Source organism: Zosterops lateralis (genome assembly GCF_965231275.1).
Source record: "Zosterops lateralis genome assembly, chromosome: 9".
Taxonomy (NCBI): Eukaryota; Metazoa; Chordata; class Aves; order Passeriformes; family Zosteropidae; genus Zosterops; species Zosterops lateralis.
This window is the reverse complement of record NC_139769.1, coordinates 29,847,580-29,869,571: the sequence shown is the minus strand read 5'-3', so window position 1 is coordinate 29,869,571 and position 21,992 is coordinate 29,847,580. Positions and strand designations below refer to the sequence as shown.

The following is a 21,992-nucleotide window of genomic DNA, read 5'->3' as shown; positions in this document are numbered from 1 at the left end:
CTGAATACACTGCTTTACTTAACAGGCTTTGGGAAAACAAGCCCTCCCTGCCCACATCCCAGCGAGAAGCCAGCCTGAGCCCAGGGGGGTTGCTGGATCTGGCCCCAGACATATTTAACCCCCCTCTGGCTCTTACCCTGGAGAAAAGTTAAAATCTTTTTCATAGGCTCAACATTAAAAAGGCAAAAGAAATTGAATGCCCCAAACAAAATTGTTCCCTAATTTCTGGAAGGTTCAGCACAATTATTTCTGACACTCAGAGTCCTAGAAAAGAGATTACACACCAAATCCCACTCAAATTAAATAAAAACAAGAGCTCCTCCAGTGTAAATAGCCAGGAGCAAGTTATCTGATTAAATGTCATAAAAATATTCAATCAACCGAGGTCAATGACTGAAAGCTCCACCTGGCCTCAAAGGCAGAGGGGCGTGGTTTGGGGTTTTGGAGAGGCAAACCCCGGTTTTTTGGAGGCCCAAAATGCCCAAGCATTTACTTTTAATTAAACTCCTGCAGAAATACTCCCCTCGTTCTGCTCTGAGCACAAAATAGTCCAAAGCCTGATACATTCCCACAGCCGACTGTGGGGAATTCCTCTGACTTCCCAATGGCTTTATTACTACAGAATCTAACATTAATCCTTTCAGCACTGTTTCCTTAAAAATATAAGTCTGGTGAATGACTTTCCATTTTGGGGGTGTCCTTTTAAGATGAAACAGGCTGAAGACAGCCTCAAAGCAGGGGAACATCACAACTCAGATACTTTTATAGCACATTTCTAGATGGAAGCAGTGTCCACATTCACTCAGTGCCCCCTGTTCACGCTCCTTTCCCCAAATATTTACTGCAGCTGTGCTCATACAGATCCTTGTGAAAAAGTGATTTACCCCGAGGAGTGTTAGCAGCTCAGAGGTTCCTTCTGTCCCTGGCTGCATTTGTGGATTTCAGCACCTTTGATTTATTCCGTATTGCTGCAGTTTTACCCTGAACAAAACCAACGTGGGCAAGAAAGGACTCCAGCTCCTCTGGTGGCCTGAAGCTGCTGCTTCCCAACCCACCCCAGGGTTGGCAGCGACACCTCTGACCAAAGGCCAGCCTGCCCAGCTCCTGGTGGTGCTTGCAGAGCCTCCCCAACACTCCTGGCTGCATCCTCCCTTTTCCTCAGAGGTGCAGAGCTAGCCAGCACCTTCTCCCCAGGCTGGAATTATTCCTCAGAGACCAAGACACCGAAGGTTCCCGGCATTTGTGGGAAGCAAGTTCCCTCTGGTGGCTGAGCGTGTCCTGTCTGTCCTAGAGCCCAGGGCAGGGGCAGGGAAGGCTCAGCCATGCTCCTGAACTCCTGCCTTTCCCCCGGTGCAGGTGATGCCTCGAGAGGCTGCCTGGAACAGAGGCCAGACAGAGTTAAAGGAATAAAGTAGGGATGTATTCAAAGGCCTTCAAAGGACACACCTTGGGCAGTACAAGAGCCCTCCTGTGGCTACACCCAAGACGGACCAGGGGGTCACAAGTTTTCACACTTTTATAAGTTTTGGTCCATTTCCATATTGGGGTTAATTGTCCCATGACAGCTTCAGGTTATGAAGTCCCATCCTCCCAGATTGCTCTCTGTTTATACTTTTTTGGCCTGAAGCTGCAACGGTGTCCTTGGTTCTGGGGCTGGAAAAGGATTGTTTTGTGTGACTGAACTGTGAGGAGAACTTGCTAACACCTTTTATGAAGTTCGGAGTTACACACTAAATGCAGTACAGAACCTGGAAGACACGAAAGCTAAAACTGAAGGCATCACTGTCACTGTCACTCACTGGCCGATGGGACAACCAGCATCATCCTGGCTCCTGTCTGGAATAACCCCCAGCTCCACCAGCTGGAGATGGAATTCCCAGCAAACCCTCCCAGGCTCCTTCTGAGCAGTGGCCACAGAGGAGCTTCTGGGAGCCTTTTCCTTCAGGAGCCTTTCCCTGGGAGCTCTGCTGGCCTCCTGCAGCAATCACGAGAGCAGCCAGGGCTTTATTTAGAGAATACTTTATTAGTTTCTGTAATCAAACCCATGTAAATAAGACCGTACATATTTCATACAGTGCGTTACCCCTGTACAAATGGAAAAAAAATTAAGTTTAACATTTCTAGACCAATATGGCTGTTAATTTCTGTACAATGCCAACTCACACTACAAGTGGGATACTTTTTTCCAAAGTTGACATCACAGCTAGTTTCCAAAAATTCAAATTATATATATATTTATATAAAAAGATAACCAATAGCAATTCACTAGGCATCAATAGCAGCAACAGCCTTTCCAGCTTCTGCAGTCATTTGAACAAAATTATACACATTAGACTTTCAACTCTTCCTTCCAAAAAACGTAAAAAAGAGAAAAAAAAAAAATCCCAGAAGAAACCAGCAAATTCTGCTACTGATGTGGTACCTGGTGCTTTTTATTAGCTTTTTCAATCATTGTCTGGAAAAAAACCTCTAGAATAACATTATTAAAAACAGCTCCAGTATAGCACAGTCACTACTACATATCATAAGCAGGTACAGGATATCTTACATTCACAGAAGTATCATACAGTACTGTCCTACAGCTAGAATACTAGAGGATACAATTAAAAAGGCATTTATTTGACTTGATTCTACTTTCCAGCACACTGTGGGCAAGGAGATGGTGCGACGCAGCTCTGATATAAAGAATGCACCTTTGAGATAAAACTCTCGTTAATCTGATAAGGTTTCTTTTATTCTTGTGGCACAGTTTAAGTGCTCGTTGCTGTGTTACAGAGAGAAACTGGAAACCGTTTAGGGACCACTCGCATCATCTAAAGACAGCTGGACAGGGGTGAACGGAACAAATCTGACTATTGATGAAACGAACCTTCAACTCCAGGGGTGAGAGCCAGTGAGGGGGCAGCGGGTGGAGAGGACACAGGCGGCCAAGTAGCTTTTTCATATGGTGATCTAAATGCAGTAAATTGTCATCCAAGCAGCAGCAGCCAGCAAAGCACTGCCTTCAGAGGGAAATCCAGCACTGCCAGTGTTACTCTGGGTTAGGTTAAACCTCGTGTGGCAGATACATGGATCCCTCTGTTTGTACAAGATAGAAGCTTCTTAAGTCACTAAAAACTTAACACACATTACTTGGCCCAGCACCATCTTCAGATCTGCATGTTCTCATACTCATGGGTTTATAAAAAGATAAATAGCAGCTGAAGATCAGAGCCTGAAGAAAATAAGAGAAGTCATCGTGTCAGCCAGGAATTGCCTCCCCACCGCTGCTGCTTCTCTGTGCTGTGGCTGTGGGAAGCGGGCGGGTGTGAGCCAAACGGGGCACACACGTGTGGGACATGGGGCACACCCCAAAGCAGCCTCCATGCTGTTAGAGCAGGAGTGAGGCCCCAGAGCTCAGCTGGACACAGCAACTGGTACCTCAACTGCTGCTGCAGGCTTCTATGCCCCTGGGGCTGCTGAGAGCCTGGCAGGGAGAGCAGGCTGCTCTTCATCCTTCGGGCCACCAACTGACACTGCTGACACCTCGGCCACCCTCCCCTGTCCCTCCTCCACGGGAACACAGCCTCTAAGATTTTGTTTCCTCGGTTTTGATTGCCTGAGGTTTGATTGGTCCAGTTCTGACAGGCTTCGGTGTGGCAGCAGGTGCAGGGCTGGGCTTTTCCTCGGCTTTGTCCTGGCAGACTCCTGGAGAGTCAGCAATTGCCTCACTGGGTTTGCTCCCGTTCTCCTCCACTTTTGGGGCTTTGCCTCCTATGGGTTTGTTCTGCTGCTGTTGCTGCTGCTCAGAAAAGAATCTCTGGGTGGACTGAAGGACCTCTGCTCTTTGCTTTGCCTTAAGAGAGGGAGAAAATAAGTTTACTGATGAGAGGGCAATGGAATTGGAGTGACTTCACAAGTATTTCCCACCTGAAAGGGGAAGGACTGACCGCTCTGAAAGAGGCCAGACCTTCCTAGAAAGGCAGTGTGCATCCTGCTGCTTCCCTGATGTCACCACATCTGGGTGCTTGGCTCCTCGGCAGTAGTTTAACATCATGCCTAGGCTTCCCTTGCTCTTCCTAATGCTTTCCCGAAAAAGAGGGTCAGGGACAACAGTTTGAAGTATTAGTTAACCTCTCTTTGTACATCACTACTACTGTAGAGCTGTACAAGTACCAACCCAGCTGACAGCAACTCTGGCTGCAGCTCCCCCGAGCACAGGCCAGATGTGAGCAGAGGCAGCTGTGCCTGCAGGACCCTACCCTGGGCCCTGAGGGCCACTCCAGCTGTCCCTGCTGCCCCTCTGGAGCACAGGGCCTCTCCCAGCAGCACAGCCTGAGCACTCCGTTTGCTCCCTGTGGCTCTGGGCACAGACTGAGCCCTGCAGCTGTGATGTAAATGAACCAGGCTCAGAACTGGGCTGTGTGTGAACTGAGGCCTGATCTGCTTCCTGCTCCAAGCAGGCTCTCATCCCAGGCTGCACAAACTGCCTGCCTTCCCTCCTCTGAATCCTCCCAGAGACCCTGAGCTGCACATGTGGAATTCCCTCTGTGACCTTCCAGTCACAGTTTTGATACTGTGCAGATCAGACACTTCAGAGAAAGCACTTGGCTTTCCTGCCCACACTGCAGAGACTCCATTAATAGTTCAATCATTCAGAAGCTGAACAATAAAGCCCAGTGCAGTCAAGCACCTTTTTATTTTCAATTAAAAAGGAGTGTCTTAATGCAAGGAACTCAAACTACAACACAGGCACTAAGCCTCCATGTGCCTTTCTGAATATTTTTTTGCTTTTTTACAAAAAAATGGGGCTAGGAGACACACACACAACAGGGAGAGAAAAGAGCAAAAGTCTGGAACAAGTGGGCTTGGCTCTCACACTGTGGAGTTGCTCCAAGTAACTCAAGCAGCAACAGAACAGAAAACAAACCTGTGAACTCTGGGGTGCAGGACTGCAGCAACAGCCTGATTTTACTGGAGCCAGATGGACACCTGAAACCTTTAGCCCAAATTTCAGACATCCCCTGAGTTTAGGGCTGGATGACTTGATCACCAGTAACCAAAACATGACAGAGTAACTCCCACTGCTCTCAGCAGTGTTTGCAGATTAAAGACACCAGAACTGTGTTAGTATTTGCTCTGACAGGCTACATTCAATCCACCCTGCACACTCAGGACAGTATGTTAAGCATCACCTGGTAACCATCTACAGGCTGCATGAATTGGTGGTAGAAAATGGACCAAGCACCTGGAATTGAAGGGGTCATCCGTCCTCTCCCAGCCATGTACAACCAAAACAACTCTCTCCTGCTCTGACACCTCAGTGCACTGTTTACAGGAATGGCAGCAGATGAGGGAGCCCCTAAGCACCATCTATTCTGCAGCAAACAGGCTCAGTGTCCAGCAGTGTCCCCACACAGATGTCTCACAGTGCAGTCTTGCCTTGGAAGAAGAGCTTGCCTCGAACTGAAGGGTCCCAAAGTGCTGTCTGTAACAAGTTAGGGTGACTGTCATCATCTGCTACTGAAATGCAGCCCCCTCTTCCATGGAGTGCACCATGTACTGTATTCTACACAGAGAATTCACCACAGGCACTTCAAACCATGGGGAAAGGACTCTCCGGAGTCCCCGAGGAGTGAGGCTGGCACAGGAGGAGCTGGGGGTGAAAGGGTAGTTAACAGCCAGGTGTGCACCTTCACTGCTCATTCAAAAATCACCAGGCTCCTGACACCTCCCTTTGCCTTGGACAGCAGCGGCAGCTCCACAGCTGCTGACCACAAGACCACCAGAGACAGGAAGCTTCCTATAAATATTTTAGTCTAAGATTCTTATTAAAGAACACCAGGGCTTAGAGAAGGCCTGTGTTCAGTTGTTGGGAGCCTGGCTGCTGGCTTGGGGTCCAGAGGCACTCTCTGAAGCAATGACTTGCAGACACATCCCTGCCTGGGAGCTGTGAGACTGAACTGCTGCTACCAGCCCTGCTGTTCACATACTGACCTTCACGTCTCGTTCAGCCTTCAGCGCAGCCTGGGCCTGAGTGCCTCTGGCTCCAGGGACTGATCCACAAGGACCTCTGGCCACACGTGGCAACTGAGGGTGGCTCATAAGGCCTGTGGTCATCTGAGACGGCGTCTGACTATGCAGAACTGCCGGCAGCCTCTGAACAGGCGCTGGGAAGGTGTTAGTAAATGGGGCTCTTACCAATGGAGGGAGCAGGTTAGGCTGAGAGAGGATCTAAGTGGGGGAAAAACAACAAAGAGAGACAGTTCTCAATTAGAAAATTGCCAACTCAATTGCATGTTGGCATTATCTTAAAGGGGAAGAAGTTGCTACTCTGTTATGAAATGAATGTCAGAAGAACAGGGAACAGGGTTGAACTGCAAGAGCAAAACAGCCCTGTAGTGCTGCTGTGCCTGAAAACAGCACCAACGACTTCAACCCAGCTTTGTAAGCAGGGAAAGATCCTCACAGGGCAGTGGAGCAGTCACTGGTGAAAGGCAGCCCCAGGAAGGTGAGGCAGTTTCTGCCAGTGACAATCCAGAAATCAAATCTCAAGTCCTGCAGTCAAACACTCCAAATACTAAAAGAAAGACGAAATATCCTTTCTGTCTGAAATACACTTTTAGAGAGGCTCCATTCCCTAGGAGCCTGGCTCCAGTCGCCTGCAACAGAGATGCATCACCCTTGTAAGATGTGCTCCCTGGAATGCCAAAGCAAATCAATCCCTCTGCCATCAGCCCTGCCTTGTATGGACTGTGTGACCTCAGAGAACCTTTCCAACCTGAACTGCTCCTTCGGTATCCAGACCTGCAAATCTGCTTTGTCTTCACACATGTAAAATGCACTGGGACCCTTCTGAGACATGGAGCTTCTGCCCTTCCCCAAGCTCATAACCTGTTCTGCAGGATGAGGTGCATTACAGCTGCCTGGGGAAGCCACAACACCGTCTGTTCTACATCATTCACAACTTGTACTGAATTCCTCAGCGTGCACAGAACTCAAACACTACAAAATCAGCACTACTTGTAAGCAAGATCAGAGAGGTGATTTTTGCTTTGATCTTCAAATCAGGTTTCTTATGCCATTTCATTTTAAGGATTCCATTTTGTATCTCCCCATGATAAAAAGCCTGAGGAGACACAGTCGAGTCAGAGCCACCAAGTCATACAGAGGAACAAATCTGTTTGTAGGAAGCCACCAATCACCTACCTGTGGTGCAAACTGTGCAGGAAAGGGCTGTGTCATTCTCACAGCTGCAGCTGCTGACTGGAACTGCTTCTGGTACACAATGCTGTTCATTTTATTGGACTGATTGTTAGGACTTGTAGAACTGGCCCTAAAGGAAAGAACTCCAATTAAAATCAACTGCTTTCATTCAGAGGATGCTTCTGCCCTTAGTTACAACTTAACTAGAAATTCAGCACTGGAGGGAGGAAGAGTGAATCTCCTGGACAAGGTGGTGTGAAACATTTTCTGTATAGAAGCTTCTACATGCTAAAACCCTCAGAACTTCACAATGCAAAGAGAAAGCATAATCAGAAATATTTAGGCTATGAAGAGGTTCCAGGACATGTCTGTATGAAAGAGCCCTTTCAACCAAGTACTCATGACACAAACACTAATGTTAGATTTGTGATGTGTCTGATGTTAGATGTAGTTCCATCCCTGCTATCTTTATGCTCAGTCCTGCTCCTTTGCAGTCACTCTTTGCTCTATCATGGCAAGCCTGGAGCTTGTCACAACAGGCAGTGAACATGCAGCCGCTTCTACTCTGACGGGCTGTCAAATGATTCAAAATGCACTTGAACAGATTTCAAGAATTCACAGAAAATGCTCTCCCCTGTTTTATTTGGCAAAGAACGTGACCCTCCATTAAAACTTCCAAGGTGTTGAATCATCACCAATTACACAAAGCTTGACTGATTATGTAGGGGAAGGGCAGCAAGCAGCCCTCAAAGAGAAAACAGTGACCAGAAAAAGAAGAAAGAGTGAAGAGTCTTCTTTAGAAAACAGAGCTTGCCTTGCAGAGTTTTTGTGCAGAGGGTGTGGGTGATGCACTCCTGGAAAAATGAGCAGAGCGGCACCAGTGGCAGGGACACCAGCCAAGTTCCACACACCAGTATTTTGTAAACTTAAAGGAGTCTGTTTTGTTTACCAACTTCACTTGTGAGCAGCTTACAGACCTTGCAACAATACTTACTCCTCTAATAAAACTGTTGCCACAATTGCTGTCTAAGCCTTTAAGTGTTTTTTACTTTGAACACCACAATTCAGATAACCTGTCTTACAGTTTTATCCCAAACTACATCTTCCCTGACACTTCTACTTTAGATTCACGTACCCACAGAAGTATTTTTCACGTTTTATTTCAGTGCTATTTCCTTCTGCTTAACTACAGCAGAGGTGATGACCTACTGGAATGCTGCTCCTGAGCTCAGATTAAGGACTGTGTCATGTATCAGTGGCCCCTCACCTCATACCTTCCAGAAAGGGCTGCTCATGCATGACTAGGTACATTTTCTAGCTCTGGTTTTAAGGAATTTTGAGCTTAAGGGAGATTTACCGGAAGGGACTGGAGGTTGGGGTAGTACTCCTGCCAGAAACTGGTGGTGTTCCAGGTTTAACATCAATGCCACCTCCAAAGGCCTTCAGGTCCATTTCTGATATCTGAAAAACACAGCAATTGACATGTTAATTCTAATTAAAAAAAATTACATTTGCTAAGCAGCTGTTAGCTTACCTCAATGAAAAGAGGTCACTTAAGTGGAGATGAAAGCCTGACTGCAGAACAGCCTCTTATAATTAGGACAGGCCCAGCACCACAAGCACCTCTGTATACAATTTTCCTGCCCTATCTGGCACTTGCAGCATTGGTATTGGCTGTCTAACTTGCTTCTCCTGCATAATGACAGGGAGTTTGAGAGTCATTTCATCTATTTGGCCCTAAAAAAAAGAAAAATGATATGTTTTGGAGTTGAGCTCTCCTTATCCAAGACTCCCATCTCAGGTACCACATGAAAATATTTTGAAATAATCCTGAAAAACGCTGAGAAGAAGAGTACCACCAAATAGTCCAGGTCTTTAAAAATAAACAAGCCCAAAGCACAGCAAAAATGGAGCTGTCACTCATGCAAAACCATCTCCAGACTAACTGGAGCAATGGCTCTCGAATGCTATTTTGCAGATACACTCAACAGATTAAATTAGTCTTTGGAACAGCCTATTTCCACACATGGCCATGAAGCATAACAGCAATGATAAATCACTGAAAAATGAGAGGCTGTTTCAAATTGACTTTCTTTAGTAGCACCATGATGGGATTCTTAGCAGGGCAGGAAAGTCATCTAAGGCCAGCATCCCACTGCAGCTCTTCCCTCGTTTTTTGCTGAAATGAGCGATCGTTCTCCAGTGACAACTGCAGCAAGAAACATGCTGCTGCTTGCAAAATGGGCTCCTAACAACTGCAAAGCTGGAAGGATTTGGCCAGGTCCCATGAAGCTGGAAAACTGCACGGTGCAAAAACCGGCATACACACTCTGGGGGTGAGGAGCTGTAAACTTCATCTAGGTGGTGTGAAATTCTGGTTGCCATTACTGTCCAAGATGTGGAATTAACACCTGAGATTTTTCTTAAGCAGCTGTAAATCGTCAAACTGTGGGATTATTTTATATTCAAAAGCATCCTAAAATCTAGGCCAGAAACTGCAGGGATTTCAGGTGGAGAGGTAGATGAGCCCCTGAGGTGGGAGGACCTTGCTGTTCCTGCCAGTCAGCTAAGCTGTGTCCATGTCCAGGGTGTCACCCACTGCTCACCTGGAAGCGGACTGCAACTGCCGAGTGCTGCACACTATCCGAAAATCCCCGGTGCCTGTAAAGCTGGGATTCCATCTAAGACAAGAGACCTTGTGATTGGAAGCCAGCTCCACACATCCCCTCATTAGCAATTACCTCAGCAGCTTCACATAAAGGAGAGGGGAGAATTCCCCCCATGATACTCAAGTTTCTTGTGCTGTTTTAGTGTTATTTCCTTACTGGATCTTCACTCAGTTTTCCTGAGCTGCAAGACCAGCCTTTTCTTTTTCATTACACACAGATCAGGCTTGTATACAATGCTACATTTTTAATATGCACCATGCTGTGCTATTCAGAAAGGCAGACCCCCAGCAATAACTGTAGAGTTTAATTCTGGCTTAAGGTCATGGCTGATACAAAGTCTGCTGAAGCCCCTAAACTCCCCTTGCTGCACTGGAAACTCCTGAACCCAAACACTTGCTCTGGTTTGAGTTCAGAAGAAAAGCAACAAACTCAAGCAGGCCCAGAGTCTGCCACCAGCCTTGACAGAGCTGTGTTGCTCCCCTGCTGCTCTAACAACACCTCAGTACTGCTTTTCCTATGGCTTCTACATGCAATCCCCTACTGGTCCTTGGTGTCACTATCAAACTAGGTATTCCTGCAGTGCAAACGGACCAGCACCAAGTCAGCTACAAAACCTCAGCTAAATGCACAGACCAGTCACTAAGGCATTAACCCTGACTGCCTTTCTTATCTTTTAAAACTGAGGCAGATTTTTAAGATGTGGTAAGTCAACATGAGTTGCTGTGCTGGTTATATAAACCAGCAAACAAGCTGTGCTTCACATTCATTTCTGTCCTGAAGCTGTGTAATGTTGTTACCTTTCCAGTTGCAGCAATCATGCTGTGCTGAGTCCCTGCTGGGATCAATCCTCTGAAAGGCTGGGTCACTTGGGCAGGTCTGCTTAGGTTTTGAGCCTGAGCTTGTGGTGGGGTGTGCTGCAGTGGTGGCTGCAAGGACTGGGGCAGGGCAATCAATGGCTGTGCTGTGGATCCGAAGTTGGGCAGAGAAATCTGTGATCCTGGCAGAGGTACTGTCACCTGGAGAGAGAGCACAGAATCACCAGTAACAGACACAATGGCCATTATGTCACTTTCATTACTAGCTCTATTTCAGCTTTATCCCAGGCTTAATGAGTTCATTTATTTAACCAGAGAACTGCAAGCAAATAAGTGAATTTATCGCTCAGTCTGCCTTTATAATGAGTTCTAATGGCATTTGGGTCTTTGCTTTTCAGAAACAAAGGTGCCTGAGATCTCCTCCCTACAACATCATTCAACACTGTGTGACAGGGAAATTTAATTCAACTCAGAAAACAAAAGCAAAACAAAATAACCAGTTTGGGAGTGGGAGGTACAGGACAGGACTGGCTTATTTGTTTACTTCAAGTAATTCTAGTCATCAAAGGACACTGGGATGAAAATTAGATTTTACTTTCCAGGAGTTCCAACAGCCAGCAGTCTGAGCTTAAAAACAATGGCAAAAATACACAGCCTGTCCCTTGGTTGTGTTTACCACGAGTGCTGTGGGCTGAAAACAGCAGAGTGGTAGTGACAAACATGGAAATAGCACAGCAGTGACCTGACGGGCAGGAGTTACTGCATGTCTTGGTCTGACAATCCACTACCTGCAAAATTATATTCTGAGTGTGATGAGAATGACTCAAGACTCCCAAATGTGAAAGACTTACTAGGATTCTGCTCTGATTAAAATGATTAAAATGAGAGAGACAGCCAGAACTGAACACACTGAAAGTACCAATTCTTCTAAAAGGTCCTTAAAACTGTACTAGATTTCCAACAGACATCATCTAATCTTTTACAACTCTCCTGGTTTTCTGTCTTAGCAACTTTTTCTGCATATGAGATAGGTTATTATAATAAATCAATCCATCACAAGCTTTTTTTTCTGGATTTTCTTTTCAATTAAAAAACCACCCAAACCAGAAGATGGAGACCACTAGACAGTATCCTGTAATTACGACAGAATGCTTGCACAGAGCAATTTAGCAGTTCTTTCACAAAAGAATGAAAAAACCTTCAAATCAGTGGAGTTATTAACTGACCTGGCTGTCCTGCATGATCACCTATCTGCTGACTTCTCAGTTATTTTCTATGAGCACTCCTGGGTTCCAGCTCAGTGAGAACTGGTATTAACATAGGCTGCACTAAAAGCACCTGGAGTTTGCCCCCGCTCTCTCTCTCCACCACTCCTGATATCTACTTCCATAAAGGCATCATGTGCTTCAACCAATTAGCAACAGCACAGTGCCAATTAAATATCTGCCCACCACTGAAAAAGGAACTATTGAAGAGAAGGATGCCAGGGATAAATGATGGAACAAGAACTGCAGGCCATCCAACTTCTGAGCCATTCAGTTTGTGCAGTGCTGCTGCTGTAGCCCTCCTTCACTACTAACATTCAATTTTTATTTTGGAAGAATTAAAGGTTGTCTCAGCCTTCCCCCTCTATTCCCACCCCACAGACAGCATCAACCACGACATGCTTTTAGGAAGAATACAATGTAGGAAATTTACCATGCCATAGTTTACCTGCTGGAGAGCACTGGGAGACTGTGCGGTGTTGTAGAAATTGCTCTGGCCAGGCTGCTGAACTTGTCCAGAATAGAGATTTGAAGCCTGAGTGAGTGTAGCTCTGGCCTAGGAATAGCAAGAGACACCATCCCATTAGGAACATTTAGGAGAGCAGTTCTGTGGTGCATCGACCAGAGCAGGGGAAACCCCAGCATGGAAAGCTGACAAATATGAAGGTTGACAAACGTAAACGTTTCACTTTGTGACAAAGCTCTGATTTTGCAGGTGGTGGAGCAGTCCTTTATCACCATTAAGAGAAATTAAGCCTGAAGCTCTAATTAATGACAAGGAACCCTGTAATTTGGGGAACAAGTCTCAATTCAGAGATTATGCTAATGTACATTTAATGAATTTTAAAAAATTCTCCTCCAAGTGTCTTAAGTTTCCTGCCACCCAAGCTGAGCAAGACTTGATGTCCTTTATCAGCCCACTGGAGAAGGTATGCGTGTGGAGCATTTCCTACCTGCAGGATGTGGGTATCAATCAGCTGAGAGCCTCCCAGTCCTGAGGCCTGCCCAAGCTGATGCTCGTACAGGATAGGAATAGGCTGAGTGTTGGAAGTCTGCTGGAATGCCAGGCTGGACTGTGCCTTAGCCAGCTCCTGGTGTTGCACTGCTGGGAAGTTGTGTAAGGCTGTGCCAGACAGAACAACTGGTGATGGCTGAGACAAACCACTCTGCATAAAAGCTTGCTGGGATCTGCAAGAGATTCAAGTGCCTTCCATAAAAATTCTGACAGAACTCAACAATGAGCCACCAGAAATGAAGAGCACAGCTTACATTCCTTAAACAGAACTAGGATGCTTAACTCTATTGAACACATCTTCACCTGAGAAAAGTAGGTTTTTCTTTTAATTTACTCTGCACACAACAAAATAACAGCTGCTACTAAAGGCCACAGGAAAAAATGACGAGGCTTCTTACTAAAACCTTAACTCACAGTTAGCTACTTAGATGTTCATGCTGCAATAATTCTTGGATAATTTAACTGTAACATAGAAAAGCTGCCAGTTCTTAGTTCCTGTGCTACAAGGTAGGATGGGGAAGCACGTGTGAGTAGCCCCACTTAGTCATGAAGTGAACTGCTTTGTTCTCTTGACTCCACAGAGTTCCACACTCCAACTTCTAATACAGCTTAAATCACTGGATACTGGCCATGGTGGCTTCCAAATGAATGTTTTTCGAAAGACCTCACAGCCTTTAATTTTAACCAGATACTCAATTCCTTTGTCAGCAGCACAGGGAAGTTGCAGTTTGTTTAAAAAAGACTGAAGCAGTACAGCAAAGCACCAGAGACAGGTTTAGTCCATCAGAAGTATTTATCTGAACATTCCCATCAGGAACTTGGTGAGTAGCCACCTTCAGACTGAAGAATCAGGAGTTTTTAAATAAATGCTCCTCTCAAAGCTTTTGAGCTCAGGACAGTGTTTTTGATGTGAAAACACCTTTTACTTTACCTGGTGCTGGCTATGTCTGAGCACACAGCACTGATCCTGTTCATCTGCTGGTGTGCTGGGGTTTGCTTGTGCCCACACCTGGGGGAGCTTTGCTCTACACCCTTCCTTCACTGCAAAACACTCTTAACAGCCATTTTCTGAGCACTGGAAAAACTCTTCCAGATTGGATGCAGAGGACTGGCTTCAATGGAGCCAAATATTTTTTTCCTAAGTTTTTTTTGCTCACTTTTAATTTTGGTTGCCATTTTTTAAACCAGTGCCCATCTCTAAGCTCATCCTCCACTGCACAGTTTCTATGTAGGAAAAGCACTCATACTGTTAGAACTCCATTAATGCCATGTTTGTGGTGATCAGATTTATTTAATTTGGACCACATGCCAGCCTGATTGTGTTTCTGCAATTAGCCAACTGTTTGCAACAGCTTTTGTCAGCTGTAGCAGGACAAGCAATACTTGGTCCCCCAAAGTCAGCCAAGCACCAAAGCCAGGATACAAATGTGGTTAATTAAACCTTCTGTGGCCTCAGCCTTCTACATTGCAACAAGCGGGTTTAACTACAGCCCATGCCAACCCCTCTAATTAAACTTCCAAAGCAGCTTTCTCAAAGTGGAACTAACAACATTTGTCAGAATTATTCTGCTGTGAAGCAGTTTAGATAGGAAGTGCAAGGAAGCTTTGAAAGGCTTACAGTGGAAGTCTTGTCTGGCTATCAGTGCCACTGGAGAGATGCTGCTCTTACTGTTACCTTTTACAGCAAACAGAAAACATTCTAGAACATACTATGCAGCCCCTCACACATCGACAGTGAGGTTTTTACCACCTATGAGTTCAAACTGGAATTTCCAAGTGTTTCAAGACTCCAGTGTTGGCTTGATTAGGAAAAACAAATGGCTGAACTGAAGGGACAGATATTTTCTGTTCTCTTAGTATGACAGACTGATGCTTTCAGCTCTTTAGCCTGGGTTCCTAAAGATACAACTATCATGCATTGTTTCTTAACCCATGATTTCACAACTACATCTGCACAAGGCAGACAGTCTGCACATAGACTTCTCAGACAAAAGAGATTTTGGGGAAGACAGGAAGATGAGGCAGCTGTGGAGCACGGAACACAAGTCTGCAGGGATCCAAATTCAGTAATTTTGACACTAAAACCCCAAAGAAATTTGCATATGCTACCTACCTGTAAGGTTGTAAGGAGGAATTGAACAACTCTTGGGCTTGTGAAACAGCTGGTGCTGCTCCTAAACTCAGCTGAGCTTGATGCTGTCCTTGCAGAGGTGCATAGATGGGGATGGGGATCTGCTGAACTGAAGCAGGCTGCATAAAAGAGAAAACATTAAAATTAAATTACGCAAGCTAGAGCTGAACATGTGCCAGGATTTGTGTAGCATTATGAAAAGTAAAGTAAGAATGTCAAATCCCAAGGCTGCATGCAGAGCTGGTATTGCTGCCCCCAGGAAAATTACTTTCTACTTGAATTTTATACTTTTCCTCACAACCAACCAGCAGAAATTAAGTGAAACATTCAGATATTCAGATCTGCACATAAAACAACTGCCTGACATTGTATCTAACTTTGTAAGATAGAAGTTGAGTAAGCCTGCACTCACATGGCCACAGAAACACCTCCCAGGAATATGAACCTTCCCATATTTGTGAGTGGAAGCTTATTCTCTCAACTTTCATGGCAAACAATCAAACACTGCCTGCATGCACCAGAACAAACAGCAAGGGCAGACAGGACCTCACTTTTTGCAGTCTTAAGTCTCACTCTCCCCTGCCCCCATCAGATCATTAGTAGAGCTTTAAAGGCAATATGGATGTGGAGGGAAAAAACAGAGCATTAGGAATTCCCCAATACCTGAGAAAGGCCTGGCTGAAAGCCTTGCTGCTGGGCCAGGGAAGGTGGTGCCAAACGTGCATGCTGGGTATTGAACAGGTGACTTGTATCCATATAAAACGCTGGGATTTGAGCTGTAGTACCTCAGGAAGAGCAATACAATTAGTACCTGCTTCCCAACACCTCCCTGCCACAAAGGTTTTCATCAAGAGTTGGAGATGCAGCTACTGTCAGTCCTGCCCACAGTCTTCCCACTGTGAGAAGGAGCAGCACTGGAGAGCTGAGTACCTCAAAAACTTTGGTATCTTTTCCAGTTCACCCCAGAATCTATCAGTCTTGCACAGGTATCATTAATCCCACACAATTTTGGAGGGATGACCAACAGATTCTGGCCAAAAAAGGCATTTGGGTGAAGGAAGGGTAAGAATTTGTCATGTAATTTAACTAGATTGTTAACTAGATATAAGATTTTCCTTAAAGAAAAAATGTCACAACTCTCAACTAACTATAGCATTTTAAGAAAGAAATTAAAACGAAATCACTCCTGGTCTTAAACAGCAATTTACAATTCTGTAACAGAAAAATGGTACATTAAGACACTCAAACTTACTTTCTTCAACAAACTAACAGAGCACTATATTTGTATTTCCTAATAAAGCACTGCAGATTTAGAGTAAGACATTTAGTGAGTCTCTGAGTACAGAACACCCTTTATCATTCTGTCTTTACTGCAGAGAAAAACCAGAACCAAATTCAACTCTCCAGCTTCAAATTCTTTTTTTTTAAAAACCAGATGTGCAGGTTCTCAGCCACAAACACCATTACCTGCTGCAGACTGAGACACATAGACCTGGGGACTTTGCTGCTGCTGGGCAATGAGGGATGGCATGCAGCTCAGCTGGGAGAAGTGGCTGGCAGAAGCCAGGCTGCTTGTCTGCAGCTGCTGGGGTTTCACTTTGCAGATATTAGGAGGGTCTGAGGTGCTCGCAGTCTTCGTGCTCAGTGAGGAGGTTGTGTATGTTCCAGCTCCTAGGAGGAGAGAAGCAAGGGATGCATCAATCAAAGACATTTCAAAGCCTCATCATCCAGAGGTCAAAGTTTTGGGACAGCTCTGTAGGCACAGCCTACAGGTAAAGAACACTGAAACCTAATGCAGCTGTTTCCACCAACACAAGAAAAATGTGGAGCCAATTCTGTTGATTTCACTGTGGGAAGTGCTGCAACCCTGATACATCTCCCTTCTCAGGCACAGGAGCACACACAAGTACTGAAGGAGGCAGCTTGGTCAGTTGTACAACAAAACACTGCCACCCACAGTGAGTGTGCCTCTCATGGAGATATTTTATTGTTCCAAGGCATGAAGACTTAACCAGATAGAGCATCTGCTGTTTTTTGCCAAGAACCGAGGTGGCAACTGGTTGTGAAGGGCAGCTGGACATTTGCTCTGCCTTTTGCAATTCGGTTTTGGTATGAGTTCTTGAAGCTTTAATTTAAAAAGCAAGAGCACAAATGGAAGTAAGACTGCAATTAGCTGGACATTAGAATTATCCTCTGCCACAAATATGTGCTTGCCTCCATTTGGCTGAACAAAACAAAACCAGTAAGTAGACAAGAGAAGTTTACCTCCTCTTTCAAGTTTAGCTTAGGCAGAGAGACATCTTAGTATTATGCTCAGCTGACTGAAGTGAAACAGCTAAAGTCAGTTAACAGGTTGTCAGGGAAGTTGCTGTTCAGATCTGACATTCCATTTTTAGCACAAACCTTTTGTTAGTTTTGCATTAAACAGTTCCAAAGGGAATCCAATCCCTCAAAAAAACATAAGTAAGGAACCTCACAACAGGACACTACAGCTTTGACATGTGGTACCTGAGAGGGACGTTGTAGGGGTAACTGAGGCCACAGGAATAGGAGGCATTGATGCACTTGAGAAAGAGCTGTAAGTGCCACTGCTTGGCCCAGCGCTGCTGCTGCTGCTGCCACCACCAGCAATGGGAGAGGCTGCTGAGGTCACTGGTGAACTCTTCTCCCCCATGTTTGGGGAATTCTCCCATGCTTTGCGTGCAGACTCCATCTATTTAAAAGAAAAAGAGAATTTCCTAATCTATTAGGAAGTTTCAAGCAATCCTCCTTCCTCTTTTAACAGTTCTTTTTAGTCAAAAGGCAACTCAGGCTTCATGCGAGCCTCTTTTGAAAGTCTCTGTAATCGTGCAACTCTGTTCATGCAAAAAGCAAACAGCCTCGAGTTGGAGCTGCTCAATTGCTCCAACTGCACATGGCACAGTTCATCATCTTAACATCCAGTGCTCAAGAGAGAATTCACTCACACTAATTTGGCTTGGTTTTGTTTGACATGAAGAGCAAAGACACAGTGAGCAAAAGAAAGGGAAAACCCCCCTCTAAATATTTCCATCAAGTCCTTTACTTCGAAGTTACTTGGGCCATTTAAATGAAGCAGCCCCTCACTTTCTTGGTCAATCACCCAAATGGAGAGACCACCAAAGAAAGGTACGTACTACACACTTCAGTGAACATGAAAGCAGTCAAATTTAGATTTCCAAAGCAGCTGCTGCTCAAGAAGCAAGCACAAGCTGACAGAGCTTGTGTGCACTGCTTGTGTTACAGCTAAAAATGATTCAAGCTCCTCTATTTCTACAACTATGACCTGATGTCTGGCACAGCAAGGGAGATGAAACTTTAATTACAGACACAGTTACCTTCCACCAGAAGTGGAAACAATCATTGTTTTACTGCAGCCAATAAAATCTAATTCCTACTACATTAGACACAACAATGCAAAATCTAAATTGAGACACTTCTGAGGGTCCAATGAACAGGAAATACTAATGTTTAGACTACACTCGCTAATTTAAAAGCTCGAACATGGTCCATGGACTTCTGCACAACCTTCAGCTGTCTCCAGGGAAAACACAAGTTTTGCCAGCAAAGCTGAAATTGCTCACTGTAGGTTTCTCGAGGCCAGGTGCTGTAGTGGTGGATATTAAGGGGCAAATAAATACTCACCACATCTCTGCCCTCACTGCCTTCTCAGAGACCTCCCTGGCTGGGAGCTGCAGTCTCTCAAAGCCCCACTTGTCAACCTGCCCTGCTTTACATGAGTTAGGCAGAGTCTGCATAGACCAAACATGGCTTGGGTTATTTGTCTAGGTGCTTCAGGAGTGACACAAAAGCAGAGCAATATAAAAAAAAGTGGGTCACAGGTGAACAATACACACCCATGTGGAAAATGGGGCTCTGGATTCCTGAGGAGAATAAAGGAGGAGGAGGAAAACTCCGTTACACATGAAGTACTCTGGGCGCAAGTCACCTATTTTCATTTTTGAGATCATCTTCCCCAGCAATCATTCTCTGTTGCCCCTCCACAACATTTTTCTCCAGATTGGTTCTGATTCTTACAGACAAGGCAAACTTCATCACTAATGTGCTGGAAATGATTTTGTTTATGTGTATTGCACTGGCACTGAGATAAACTGAATAAGTACCTGTGACTGTCAGACTAGAGAAGGTGTAGAAGGTTCTATGTTCACGGGGTTTCATGATGCTCTGGAGAAGTTATTGATAGCAAAAGCTACACACTGCATTTTGTCACATCTAGGGCATATAACAAGAGTCCTGAAGTTTTCTTTTGGAAAACAGCTTTACTTTTGGAAAACTTCTTAACAACCTCTAACTTCTATAAGCTAGGAAAAAAGGTGCAAGAGAGATCGATACTCTAGGAATGCCTGTGCAGCACCGTCTACAGACCAGATACGGAGAAGTAACAGGCTCTAAATTAAGTGAGACTGGGGACAGTGCTGAAGTTTCACTGCTCAGCTGGGGGAAAGGAGGGCAACAAGGAGGAGATAAGGCTGCTTGAGGCTTCCCTTCACCACTGTTTCACTGGGGCTTTCATATTGCAGTAACAGTCCTGCCACACTACCCAAAACCTCCACTGGAGTGTGCCTTTCCTTAAATACACCAAAGTCTCAGTGGCTAGAAAAATAAAGTCCAAACATGTCAGATTCTGGATAAGACGCCTGCACAGGAATTTCAGATGAAACCTTGGATATGAAGAGAGCCAAGCAGCTCAGTTTGAGATTGCTTTGGACTTTTTTCTGCTCAGCTCCTGACCGACAACAGCCCTATGAGGCAAGTCCTTAAGAGGATGACTGAGTAAAGGTGTCATTAGCAAAGCTACTCCAAGGAAACAAGATCTCAACAAGGCTTCCCATGTGAGCACCTTCTACCTCCACCAAAGAATGATGCCAAGCTGTGGGAGCAATTGTGGCCAAGTCCCTACAAGTCTCTTCAGAGACAGCTTTCTGTGTCAGGGGATGGAGGGATGAGGTGCAAGGATTGATCCTTTATGCAGGCACAACCTGGACATTTTTTTCATTTAAGAAAATGAAGGAAACACTTTCCTCTCTCCTGCTCCAAAAGTATCTTTTGAAAGGTGCAAGGGTTCTGCTGAAGAGGATGACAAAGATCAGAGCTGTGCCTGGACCAGAAGGCCTGCTGTGACAATGACAGCCTCAGTATGTGCTTCAGAACAAGCCTGCTGCCTCCTGCATTTGGGAAAAGGAGGTAGAGCTCCAGTGGTTGGAATAAAGAAATCAGGGCCAAAGCTGCTTCCAAATAGCTTTCCATCCAGATTTTGGTCAGAGGGTTCTCCAAGGCAGCCTCAAAACATGGATCTTTAACCTATTTTATTACCACACAACCAAAATCTACCATCCCCTGAGAAATCACCAACACCAGAAGAGCAGGAAAAGAAATGCAGGATGAATGACAGAGACACCACAGTCTGCTCTGTGGCTGGGCAGTGTCCCACACTTTGAGGTGACAGCCCCTACCTGTAAGACATGGGATTCCATTTCCAGCTGCCAAATAGCCAGAGCCTATTTCAGAACAACACTTCCAGACGCCAGAAAGTCACATTAGGATAACTCATTACACAGGATAATTACACAGCAGAAAACCAGAGTTTTTTAAACTACTTGTCCCTCCACAATGCTCTCCCCATTTCTGCAGGTCTACTGTTTGAAAGAAGTGTTATACATTTTTAGGAAATAAAGTGTTAACAGAAGAAAAGCAGAGATTCAACAAGAGAACATGAATATTTCTCATCTGTAGAGAACACAAGCAAGCAGCTGTCAAACCATGCCAGTGAGACAAGTCTCACTGGGTTTGACAAGCAAGTTCCTCCCAAAGCATTAGTTCTGCATCCAACCTCAAGTTTTATTTTCTTCTTTTAAAAACTTAGACAAATCAAGGTCAAACACCACTATTCCTGAATACCAGAAGCAGCAACAACACTTCTACTGGCTCAGTCACCTGCAGACACAATCACAAAGCAGATCTAGGACACTGAAGAAGAAAAAACCCAACAACTTCTAAAAATACAGTAGCAAAGCTAGAGCCCAACTCTATGTTAGTGAGTTATACAACACACACAGTCCAAAATCCAACAAAATGGGAAAATAGCACTCAAAATATTCTCCACACGTGCTCTGCACTGGAAAGCAGGAAACAACAGAACACTTACAGCACAACAAAACATGTTCTGACTCGCTGATCTAACTGCCTTTCAGAGACACCAGCATACCACCTACATGTCACTATTTGGAACTTCAGCCATCCAACTCAAAACCACATTATCACTGCACCAAAGTCCCAGAACTAAGAAAAATCAAGCTTGGCTTATCAAACAAATCCTTCAAGCCTTTACACCAAACCAGGCAACTTATTTTAGGCTCAACACTCAAAAAACCTCAATCAGATTCTGATGGTTTGCCATGAGCACTGTGGTCCGATTGCTAAAACCCTAGGATCTTGGTTTTTCAGGGCAGTGGGAGCCAAGATTGGTTGAGATGCCAAGTGTTAATGCAAAACGGGGTTAGAAATTTATGGTTTAAATGCATCCTTTGATAGAGTCTCGTGTTTCAGCCATCCATTTATATGCAAAAGCAGTTCAGCAGAGGAAACAAAGGAAGGCTCTAAAAAAAGGTTCACCAGCAAGTTCTCCAATAACTTTTTTCCCCTGCATGCAAGAAAACGACCCTTAGAGGGATGTGGTACATACCTTGAGGGTGAGGTCGACGGTAGCGGGAGAAACTGGAGTTAGGCTGGAGCTCTGTTGTAAAGTCTCCCTCCTAGGGAGGGGAAGGGTGTGGGGCAGGGGCACCTGAAAGGCAGGCAACACACATCACATTCTAACTACGTCTACTAGAAAAGCCCCAGAAAGCAAAGCTCAAGCTTTATCAAGTGAGCTAC

At 45.1% G+C, this 21,992-nt stretch overlaps 1 protein-coding gene across 12 annotated transcripts in view; it reads right to left on the bottom strand.

Annotated features, from left to right (window-relative positions):
• Positions 1-2,003: 2,003 nt before the first annotated feature.
• Positions 2,004-21,992, bottom strand: part of PRRC2C (proline rich coiled-coil 2C) — a 69,404-nt gene continuing 49,415 nt past the window's right edge. For 3 of the 12 annotated variants that reach the window (XM_083867638.1, XM_083867642.1, XM_083867634.1), the window contains exons 24-35: positions 21,802-21,903; positions 17,589-17,793; positions 16,548-16,751; positions 15,744-15,865; positions 15,063-15,199; positions 12,888-13,122; positions 12,368-12,490; positions 10,652-10,870; positions 9,792-9,866; positions 8,543-8,646; positions 7,189-7,315; positions 2,004-3,835 (exon numbers count right to left, since the gene is read on the bottom strand). In XM_083867638.1, the coding sequence (XP_083723764.1) occupies positions 3,569-3,835; positions 7,189-7,315; positions 8,543-8,646; positions 9,792-9,866; positions 10,652-10,870; positions 12,368-12,490; positions 12,888-13,122; positions 15,063-15,199; positions 15,744-15,865; positions 16,548-16,751; positions 17,589-17,793; positions 21,802-21,903 (1,920 nt within the window). In that variant the 3' untranslated portion in view covers positions 2,004-3,568. The remainder of the gene's footprint in view (positions 3,836-7,188; positions 7,316-8,542; positions 8,647-9,791; positions 9,867-10,651; positions 10,871-12,367; positions 12,491-12,887; positions 13,123-15,062; positions 15,200-15,743; positions 15,866-16,547; positions 16,752-17,588; positions 17,794-21,801; positions 21,904-21,992) is intronic. The other 9 variants (XM_083867645.1, XM_083867635.1, XM_083867640.1 and 6 more) reach the window with 8 other exon arrangements.